Genomic DNA, 12,024 nt, shown 5'->3' on the forward strand with positions numbered 1-12,024 from the left:
GAGATCTTTCCCTGTCTCAGACTGAATTCGATCATCTTATGGCCATACACAATCTGTGCTCCTTTAGCTGTATTCCTAATTTGATATTTCTCATGCCAAATCATGATTTCCGTCTTTTCTGCAGTTTCTACCAAACATTTTCCAGGCGTAGACACATATTTTCTCCACAAATACATTATCTTTAGATTGGCGAGCAAACTGATTTTTGTGCTCCACCTGCACGTTCAAGCTACCTATGATTATTGTGATATGTTTTTTTCCATGTATGCTTTACCTGTCTCCTGATTTGTTATCTTTGCCACAAACTGGCTGCTGGTAGAAGTCTGTGAATACCTCTGATCAGCGTGTAATTTCCTCTGCGAGGCGTTCAATTTACCCACACAGATTCTGGATTTTCCGACTCTGGTTAAGTTCTTCCTTTCAATTTTTGAAGGCAGAGGTCTTGCAAAGATTAGCAAGAGTCAACAGCGATATGATGGAAAGCTGATATTGTGGAAGCACATGCTGAGAATTCAGAATGAATTTCCAGGTAATTTTCAGGCGAAGCTATATAGAATCACTTTGAAGTGAGCCGTAAACGTAAAGAGAAGGGAGCAAGCTCATGTTGGAAAGGTGAGGGGTGGGGGGGGGGGGGGGGTGGTAGGGTTCGCGGGGGAGAGTTTGGTTGAGTTACCAAACACAAGTCTGAATAAGACCGTGCATTCTTTCCTGCTGACTGTGACTTTCTGAAATATTCAATTGACTCTCGACAGCTAAAGAGAGCCGTGACGCTGCTGAATTCAGTAAAGAGCCTCGCGCGTCTCTCTGATGGTAGTAATTCACTCATTCAATTGTCATTGTGTGAGGATTATCACTGATACAATACGTTGTTCCGACTTCGAAATGCAAGTGTGCAAAGGGACATTAGCATTTTTTAACATCACTGCCATTTCTGGTTAGTTACATTCTGGCACCAATGTTATCCATTCGTGAAGGGTTTATTTTTTTCCTGGAATTTACTCCTCACAGTAAACATATTCCAACATCGAGGGAATTATCTCATCTGCTGTCATCTGCTTTTTTTAACCAGGTTTTCAAGACAAACAACACTTGAACATTGCAACACTAATATCCCTGCGGAGCTGCTAACGGGTATAAACTTAAGGCCTTGCAAATCGCCCATCTCAGAATCAAAGTTAGCGGGATTGTCTGCAGAGGAAAGGGACAAGTCCATCAAACTGAACATGCATCTTCCAATTCAAACAGTGAGGAAAATTTTCTACGTTGTTCTAGGCGCAATTGGTTTTCCCGGTATGTTGTAATGAACTTCCATCCTGTCAATTGTGTATAACGTAGTCTGTAGCATTACCCTATGAATAATAACGTTTCTTGAAACATCGTTTCATTTCAGATGTCCCTGGGCTATTTCTGTGCTTATTTTCTGTTGCTTCAACTGTTTCAAGCTCTCCAAAGTTACGGTTGTAATGCTTAACCTATCAGCAGTCAATCAAATAAAATAAGCAAATATTATTGCAAGGACGACGAGGAAGCGTACAGTGATTGCACTGAGCAAAGCTTTTGATTGTGTCTTTGAGTTCCTGATGGCTGAGAAATATATTTCGAACAGATTCATGCGACAAAAATCATAAAAAAGAAAAAGAAATTCAAAATCTGGAGAATTTAAGTAAGCAGATGGCTGTTCCATTATTTGTTTTCTTGAGATTTAGAAAGTACATATAAGGAGACAAACAGGATCATTCAAACAAAATCATGGCCAGGCAGTGAGACGAGGTTCTTAACAGCAGAATTGATATTTGCTGAGACTACACATTCGACACTGTTAAAAATAGAAGGAGAAGGAGCGTTTACTCATTTAATTGCAGCCCATTTCAGGGCTTCAGTGGGTGACAGTGGAAAATAGCATTGGGTTTTTGAGTAACTTTTACAAAATGGTACTCTTGTGTGAACACATCAGATGAACAAAACGCTTCAGCATGTAAACGGCATTGAGTCTTCACTGAGGTTGTAGTGTTTGTTTCCACGATGGTGATAATATACTTACGCGATGCTTAGTTCACAGTCTGTAGGAAATGATTCAAATCCGAAGAATTCTGTAAAAATTGGTGAAGGTGTCTGTAATATCTGTAGAATTTGACGCGACAAAGATCATTGGACATTGAATGGGACATTGCATTGTATATGAGTTGAGAATTTCCCCTAACAGTTACATTGTGTTCATTTCAAGAAAAGGGTACTTGCACAGCGTATTTTGTTGTTGTTGTTGTTGAGGAAGGGTCCGTTGTGTTATATTGTTGAACGTGCATTGCCAGCCTATTGTGAGTACACCCGCTGACTGATTCGACAGTAAAACCGAAAATGAAAAATAAAACCTGTGATCTACCCAGACAGTTCTGGCTCTAAGGACCGACGTTTTTAAGCATTATCATCAGCTGCATCGGAACAGCAGGCCTCACAAATGATAATGCGCCAGTTTACCACACCACTTTAATTTGAGGATCATTAACTCTCAAGCTGTGTGCCTGAATGGTTTGTGATCCTTGATCCCAGTGACTGTATGTTTAGTGGACAATCCTTCGGTATTTGTTCGCATCGATTTGGTGCACCACATTGTACGGACACTGAGCACAGTCACATTTTGGTCGTGATGCTGTGTGACCTAATTTCCTGTTCAAAGACCTGGGAACCATTAAGCCACGAATGATACCACTTATTACAGAAGAGATTATGCATGATTCTTCATGTCGAAAATTGATGTGACGGTTTTCAGAACATAAAACATGGTGTTTGAATGAACAGGGCTCTGACTGTCTTCATGCTTCACTGAGCTCCAACTCCATTCCTGCTCTTCCAACCTTACCAACATATCCTGCCATTCAGTGTGCTTTATGATCAACATCTGCACTCCTCAATTCTGATGAAGGGTAACTGAATGTGAAAGGTTAACTCTGATCTCCCTCTACAGATGTAGCCAGACCGCCTGGGCTTTTCCAGAAATAACTGCTGTTGGTTTTTCTTTACAACATTCAGATACTTTTCGTTTCATTTTTCTTGTGACAAAATGCTTTCATTCCTCCTACTTCAAGTGATAGTTACACAGCCTTAGAGCAAATGATATTCCGTTTTGAACTGTTTCGGAAAGCCCGTTTTTAGTACCTACTCTTGTGTATGCTAATATTTCCAAAGATCACATCTGCTGGACAGGCCGAGCTCACAAATGCCTAAACAATTTGAAGAGATTTCACTGCGTTGTACTTCATCGTTTTATTCTCTGAATGATGCACATATAATGTTTCCAAATTGGACTAACTCCTTTGTTTAAAGTCGCCATTCAAGTTAATAGATTTGTTAATAATACCTTTCATTAGCGGTGGATTGAGTTCAAGAATCGCGACATTTGGATGCAGTTCTATAAAGCCGTGGTGAGACCCCATTTGGAATATTGTATTCAAATCTCACCGCCTTATTATAGGAAGGATGTGGAAGCGTTAGAAATTATACACAGGAGATTTACCAGGATGCTGCTTAGACCGGAAGACATGTCTTGTGAAGATAGTTAGGGGCACTGGGGCTTTTCTCACTGTAGCGAAGAAGTTTGAGGGATGACTTGATCGATCTGTACATGACGAAGAGAGGAAGTGATCCAGTGAAATAACTATCACGACAGCGCCAATTTGAAGGTGATTGCAGAAGGTTTCAGCGGGGTTTCAGATAGTGGTTGGTGTGTGGAATACACTGACAGTAGCGGTGGTAATATCAGATACATGAGGGATATTTAAGGGTTCTTGGGTCAATACATTGATTAGAGTGAAATGTAGGTATATAGGTTAGTTTGATCTTAGAGCACGATAAAAGGTTGGCACAACTTCGAGGGCGTAATGGTCGGTATTGTGCTCTACTGTTCTATGTCCTATGTTCGATGTAATGTCAGACTCTTGCAATTATAAGAGACACCTTCAACAGTTTATCCAGATTACTTTCGAGTTGAATCTCTTACTATATACTGTGTACTGAGCGTCACGTAAGTATGTAATTACTTTTGTTGGTCCAAGCACAGTTCTCTTTGTTATCCAGCAGAAGCTGTCCAATACATTTTCATTATCTTTCCATTGTGTCAGCAAACATTTTTTAAATTGGAATCCTTCAGTGATTTATGCCCTGAGTGGCAAATCATATAGAATGTTTAACCTGCAATGGGTATAAATATTTGAGGGAATGTTCTCATCGAAGAATGCTGTCCATTTCTAGGAATTGGCACGATTTTTAAATAGATATTTTTATTAGAAATTTAACATTTTTACAAGTTTACAAAAATAAACAAAACTCTCAAGTACAAACATTGATATACAATTAAATCTTAAAAATATAATAACCAAAATTTAACAAAAGAAAAATACTGAGAACGAAACAAAATCTAAACTCAACTAACTACTAATCTTACCTACAACTAACCAGAATGTATATTTAAGTCTCTTACATTATTCAAATAAGAGAAAGAGAAAAAAAACAGCGGATAACATAGAAATTGGTTAGTGAGATACATGCTCGGAATGTGTTAACATCAAATGTAACAAAACCCTTATTCGTGCGGGATTCTTCTCCTAAGGGGCCCCGGACCAGCCAGGTTCGTAATCTCAATTAAATAAATTCTCTTGTTAGGATAGCCGAAATATCTGTATTGATATAATTCAAGAAGGGCTGCCATACTTTATAAAATAATTCGGTCTTTCGGTGCACCATATTTGTAAGGACGTCAAGGGGAATGCATTCCATAATTAATCTGTGCCAATTTGAAAGTCCGGGAGTGCCCTCAGCCACCCAGTTTACCAAAATATTTTTTCCTTGCACAGAAAGAGAGAATAGAAAATAGTCTCTTCCCGTGCATGCCCAGGGAGGGAAATTTCGAAAAGCCCAAAAGGAAAGATACAGGTCCACTTTAATTTCAGTTCCTAAAATTTCTGTCAGGGTACCTGCTACTTTAGTCCAGTATCTACGGATCTTATGACAGGTCCATAGGCAATGTACAAGAGTGCCTACCTCTATTTTACATTTGGGACACATTGGAGATGCTCCTGCCTTAAATTTTCCCAATCGTTCCAGTGCATATGGGCCCTATAAAGTATCTTAAGCTGGATAGCCTGAGTTCTGTTGCAGATGGTGATTCTTCTGGCGTTTTCCCAAATGTCATTCCACGTTCTATAGAGATTTTTCGTCCCAATTCCTGTTCCCGTGTTTTAAGCAGATTGTCCATATCTCCTGATATTTCATCATGTAGTAAATGACAAATAGTACTGATCGAGGATACCCCCATTGGTCGTAGTACTCTACATTCTCTAGCTGATTTATAAAGACTATCTAATAACGTAGTCTTCTTCTGTATATAGTCTCGAATTTGGAAGTATCGATAGAGGTCTCTATTAGGTAATCCGAATTTCTGACGCAGCTGTTCAAAAGACATCAGGAACCCATCTTTAAATAGGTTCCCTAGACATGAGATACCCCTGGATCTCCAGAGTTTAAAAGTGGCATCTGTAAACCCCAGTTAGAATCCCCATGCTCCCACTAACGGCGCATAAGGGGATGTTTTATGTGAGTTGCCCTCGTTTTGCTGCATTATATTCCAAGCTTTAATTGTGTTTAGTATTATAGGGTTTTTACAGTGATCCGTAATGATTTTCCTCTTGTCTGAAAATAAAAGGTTAATAAGTGGGTATTTTACTTGAGAAGCCTCGATGTCCAGCCAGATTGATTGTGGATCAGACAAGACCCAATCAGCTATGAAACTTAATAGGGAATTTAACTGATATTTCCTAAAATATGGGAAGTCAAATCATCCCCTTGCCTGTGGAAGCTGTAGCTTCTTAAGCTTAATGAGGCCCTGTCTATGATTCCAGGTAAAGGAATCCAACAGCCATATAATTTACGTAGTGCCAGCCTCGGCAGCATCACCGGAAGCATTCTCATAGGGTATAGGAAACAGGGCAGGACATTCATTTTATTTAGTGCTATTCTTCCCAGCAAGGAAATTGGAAGGTCTCCCCATCGCTGGAAGTCCTGCCTTATCCTTTCCAGTAAATGCACAGTTAGCCTTGTATAACTGACCAAATACTGGGGTAATAAAACTGCCTGAATATAAGAAACCCTCCAGGGACCAACGAAAGGGAAAATGGGATCCGTCCACTAAGTTGGGTATCATAACAAGGCCACCCATTGGCATAGTCTCCGATTTTTGAGAAATTAATGTTCTAGCCTGAGAATGCGCTAAGTGCATTAATAACTTGGATTAAGCGAGGTACGGACATCAGAGGATTATTGAGGAATAGAAGAACATAATCTGCATAAAGGGTAATTTTATGTTTACCTGTACTATTCCTCGGGGCCGTTATATTGGATCAGCCCATATAGCTTCTCCTAGTGGTTCAATTATGAGCGTAAATAACAATGGCGAGAGAGGACATCCCTGATGGCAGCCCATACCCACATTGAAGATATCCGAACCTAATCTATTGGTAACCACAACAGCTTTGGGATCACTATACAATGTTGAGACCCATTTGGTAAACACCTTTCCAACGCCAAACGTTTCCAATGTGTAAAACAAATATGAACATTCAACCCTATCGAATGCCTTTTCCGCGTCTAATGAAACTACTAATCCTGGTATCTTTTCCTGATGGCAGGCTTGAATCATATTCAAAACCCTTCTAATATTATTGGATGATCTCCGGCCCCTAATAAACCCCTTCTGATCCTCCTTTATGATATGTGGCAGTACCCTTTCTATTCTCAATGCTAACGTTTTAGAAAGGATTTTAAAACCTACATTTAGCAAGGATATTGGTCTGTATGACGTACAATCTTCTGGATCCTTTCTTTTTTTAGGTTAAGAGAGATATTTGCCTCTTTCAGCGAAGGCGGGAGACAGCCTTGACTATATGCATAGTTATACATGTCCATAAGTGGACCAGCCAATATTTCTTTAAATTCTTTATAGAATTCAGCTTGAAAACCATCTGGGCCAGGTGCCTTACTGCTCTGAATTTGCCTGATTGCGCCAGGTATTTCTTGGACTGTTAGGGGAGCATTTAAGACCGATACCTGTTCCGGAGTTAGGCCAGGAAAAGTCAAATTTTTAAAAACTTATTGCATCCTCCTCGTCCTGTCTTCACAATCCTGCGATTTATATAAATCAGAATAAAATTTTCTAAAGATTGCGATAATCTTTTTATGATCATGAGTCAAAATATCCGTACTTTACTTGATAGACGTGATAGTTTGAGGGTCCTTTTTTTCTTTGCAAGAAATGCTAAGTCTCTACCCGGTTTGTCGCCAAATTCATATAACCTTTGTTTTGCAAATAAAGCTTCCCTCTTAGCCGTTTGGATACGCGTAGTGTTTAGAGCTGTGCTAAGGGCCGTAACCCTTTGCAATTTAATAATAGAAGGTCTACTAGTGTATGCTGTTTCAGCTGCTTTTCAGCGAGCTTCGAGCAAACGCTGTTGTTCTCCCTTTAATTTTTTCTGGGTCGCTGAGTCGGAGATGATCAAACCTCGCACGTAAGGTTTGATGGTCTCCCACATCATTGAGAGGTTGCTAGCCATACCAAAATGTTCCGTTGTTCCTCGCCTTGGCTTCCATATATACAGCAGCATGGTCGGAAATTGCAATACTACCTATTTTCCAGGATGATATGGAATTTAAAAAAATCGAGGGGGCAAAAAACATATCAATTCCGGTATGACATTTATGTGGATTGGAGTAAAAATAAAAATCTCTGCCCTGTGAATGAAGACATCTCCATCCATCTACTAATCCTAATTCTTTGTTCAGATCCACCATTTGTCTCGATATGGGAGATACTCCTGCAGTACTCTTGGGAATCCTATCTATTTCCGGATCCATAATATACTTAAAGTCTCCCCCTATAATTTTATGACGGGCACCAAGATCCATCAATTTTGAGAAGGCTTCCGTTATAAGTTTAAAGGGTTGTGCCGCTGGGGTGGGGGGTGGGCAGTACAAATTTAAAATCCCATATTCCTCTAAATTTATAAGGGCTTTAATCAAAATATATCGTCCAGATTCGTCTTTTATCTGATTTAGGATTTTGAAAGGGAAATTCTTCCGAACAAGAATAATAACTCCCCTACTTTTTGACCGAAAAGAAGAAAAAAAGGACTGATCAAATCCACCCTGTCGTAATTTCAAGTGTTCTTTATCCAACAGGTCTGTCTCCTGTAGGAGAGCTTTATCAACTCTTTCTTTCTTAAGATTTGATAATATTTTCTTCCTTTTGACTGGCGAATTACTCCCCTTGACATTCCAGGTGCACCACTTAACCAACTGATCAACCATAATCATCCAGGCAAATCCGAGACCCCTCGGGAGGGGAATCCCTATCCAGAACATCCCGAGCATACAGCATATACAATTCACAAAAATAAAGGCTCTCTAATACAATCACAACAGTATAATAACAATCTATTTCTAAATAATAAAAAATATAAAACGTATTTAAATGTAGATTTTCCCCCTTGTAACCAGGGGGTGTCACTTCCTTTCCAAAGATCCATCGTATCCTCTCCCAACCAATGCCCCACCCTTGACACAGCCGCTCCTCAATAGGATGAGGAGAATTCAGATATAATACAAAGCTCGAGTTACAGTGAGCACCCTACTCCCAACCCCACCCCAACCACACCAACACCTGGATATATTTGGTAATGTTAATACCATGTATAAACCTATATAAGTATAAAATTACAACCTCAACAAATAATAATGAAACATAAGAATACAAAATAACAAGGGAAAACAACCCCGCTTCTAGAGGTAAAATAGAATAAGGTAACCACCTCCCCCCACCAACATTAACTAAACCCCCCGGCTTATATATATATATATGCATACCCTCATACATACATAGAATAATAAAAAAACAACCCGAAGGGTGGGAGAAAATCGTTAAATAGGCAACAAATAAATAAATCCCTCTCCCCGCCCCCCAAGATAATATTAAACAGTAACGCAAGAAAAAAGAAAAAAGGCTGGGGGATATAAACCGGAGTGGGGTAAAGGCAAACCAGCATCCATTATCTCTTACAATTTATCTAAGAGAGTCCTAAAATTCCTTAGCCTTTTCTGGCGATCCGAAGTTATACACGGATCCTTCATGGTTAAAGCGTAGCGTCGCTGGGGAGCCTAAGGAATCCTGAATATTTAAGATCCTTAAACACTTCTTCGCCTTATCGAATGCCTTTCTCTTTTGGACCAGAGCTGGGGAAAAGTCCTGGAATAACATGATCTTGGATCCTTTATAGATCATGGCTTGGGAATATTTTCCAAGATTTCTAGAGGCTTCTGGGAGTATCTGCCTCTCCCGATAGCTCTGCAGCCTGAACAGGACCTGGCGGGGGCGCTGGTTCGAGCCGGGCCCACATATGGCGACCTGGTAGGCCCATTCTACCCTGACCTGGCCTGATCCAGGCTCCAGATTTAAAAGCTGTGGCAGCCACTGCTCGAGAATCGCTGTACGCTGGCCTTCCTCTTCCCGTTCGGGAAGGCCCAGCAAACGAATATTTTTTTGGCGACCTCGATTATCGAGGTCGTCAGTGTGATTCTCTTAGGTCTGGACTCGCTGTTCGAGAGTCCGAACCCGAACCACGGCCGATGGCGCTGTAGTTTCGGAGGTCGCAGCCTTTAGCTCCGCCCATCCGACTCTTTAATGTCTCGGTCGTGATTTTGCAGCACGGCCGAGAGTGAGCCCCATCGGCTTTGGGACTCTTCAACAAAAGTGTCGATCTTCGCATTCAGTTTAGAGATGATTTCCACAAGGCTCGCCACCGTAGGTAATTCCCCCGGGGCGGCTGGGATCGCCTCTGCTGCAGCTGGAGAGGGTGGGGAGTGGTTCCTACGTGCTGAGAGCTGCGGGCTCCCTTCCCTTTCGTCATTTTTACTGAAAATTAGATTGTTTAAATTTAATACTAAACAACTAATTAAATTAAACAGCTATTTTAAATGATTTGGTGAGTGTGGTGGGGGTGGGTGACCCACTTTACCCAAGTCTTGGGAGGAGCACTATAGAGGAGAAAGTGAGGTCTGCAGATGCTGGAGATCAAAGTTGAAACTTTATTGCTGGAACAGCACAGCAGGTCAGGCAGCATCCAGGGAACAGGAGATTCGACGTTTCGGGCACTGGCCCTCAGACTTGCTGGGTCGCCGCCATCTTGGATCCCCGGCACAATTTTAATAATGGCCATAACATATACGGGAATTGTTCTGAATCCAGTGGGACATTAACGATCCACTCGCGATGTTGTTTTTTCTATCAAAGTCTTACCTGCATTATTTCCTGTTTAAACAGTTTGCTTCATGGTCATGTCCGCATTTGCGTTCACCTGAAAGAACAGTGTGTGTCACAAGTGTGTTAATTGCAATTATTGTTGTTCTCACAATGTTCCACACATTTGTGTTGATTAGCTTTAACCCTTACTTCAAAGTCTCAAAATGATGACTGTTTGTTTTTTCCAAATATTTTTATATTCTCTATCGTTCTCTCTCTTCCAGTCAATTTAGTGACAATTGCAATTCTGGCTCGGGGAAGATGTGGAATCTCGACCTGCACCACTCGCTATCTCCTGGCTATGGCATCAGTGGATCTTTTGGTCGTTATCATTGAGATTATACTGAGTAAAATCAAGAATGATTATTTCCCAAAATCGTTCCTGGACATCACTCCTGTGTGTAGTGTTCGCTATGCCCTGCGCCGTGTAGTCATAGACTGTTCTGTCTGGTTCACCATCGCATTCACCTTTGATCGATATGTCACCATATGTTGTGAGAAACTCAAAGCCAAATACTGCACTGAGAAAACTGCAACTGTGGTTTTGTCAACAACTGGCACTCTGCTGTGTTTAAAAAATATTCCTATCTACTTTAGATTTGTACCTTATAAGATCGTTAATAATGTACCATGGTACTGTTCAAACAGCGATGCATATAATGATGACCCTGTGTGGAGAGGTTTTAACAACTTTGAGAAGATTCTAACCCCAATACTTCCATTTGGTTTAATTCTGTTCCTCAATGCTCTGACAGTAAGACACATTATAGTCGCCAGTCGTGTCCGTCAGGGACTGAAGTGTCAGAATAAAGGAGATACGTCTAGTGATCGAGAGATGGAGAGTAGAAGGCAGTGTGTGGTTTTACTATTCGCCATATCTGGCAGCTTCATATTTATGTGGCTGTGGTATATTTTATATTACTTTGATGCTGATGACGCTTTAGATAGTGATGGTGAGTATACCTTTAAACAAGTTGCATATATGCTGCGGAATTTGAATTGCTGCACGAGCGCCATTGTCTATGTGGCATCTCTTCCGAGGTTCCGCGAGAAGCTCAGGAACCCATTGGAAGCTATTTTTACATAAAATGTTCACCTAATATGCCAACTAAACAAATGAGAGCAACATTAAAACTGCGAGAGTTTGTGGATCAGGGTTTACAAACGATATATTGGAGGAAGACATAAATGCTAAAGAGATGTTAACAAGTGGGATTACTTCACATAAAATTACAAAATAGAACGACGTCGACAGTGGCTGTTGGATACTATAAAGTAGAGAGCCAATCAAAATCAATTCTTGTGACAGGAATGAAGCAAATATCCAACCACGCCAAAGAACTGCACTACAGGTGCAAGGCAACATATGGGGAGGCCGGGATGAACAAATGAATGTGAGAAATCTGTGGAGCATGGCACCATTTAGCTCCTGGAGCCGACTATGTAAGTCAGAGAGATCAGAGCTGATCAATTGCATCGAAAAAATTATGTTGCACCATGCTTAATCAGTTGTCCTGCTTAAGCTATGGTTTTTGAACGGTTTCTGTGTAGAACTGAAATTAATGGAGAGCTTAAATTAAGAAGACAAGTCATGCATGGCAAGCCTGAAGAAGGCCCAAGAACAGACCTTCGGATGATCAGATGTAAACAGGTGCAGTGGGCAGCCACCATGTTTCCTGTAGTGC

At 40.7% G+C, this 12,024-nt stretch overlaps 1 protein-coding gene across 1 annotated transcript; it reads left to right on the forward strand.

Moving 5' to 3' along the window:
• The first annotated feature begins 1,223 nt into the window (after positions 1-1,223).
• Positions 1,224-11,426, forward strand: LOC148134886 (putative G protein-coupled receptor 139). The gene is made up of 2 exons (XM_087985325.1): positions 1,224-1,290; positions 10,564-11,426. Exons 1-2 carry the CDS (start codon positions 1,224-1,226, stop codon positions 11,424-11,426), a joined length of 930 nt encoding a protein of 309 aa, XP_087841451.1.
• The last annotated feature ends 598 nt before the right edge of the window (positions 11,427-12,024 follow it).

Source organism: Chiloscyllium plagiosum, unplaced genomic scaffold (assembly GCF_037043375.1).
Source record: "Chiloscyllium plagiosum isolate Xiang-an unplaced genomic scaffold, Cpla_swu_hap1 HiC_scaffold_52, whole genome shotgun sequence".
Lineage (NCBI taxonomy): Eukaryota > Metazoa > Chordata > Chondrichthyes > Orectolobiformes > Hemiscylliidae > Chiloscyllium > Chiloscyllium plagiosum.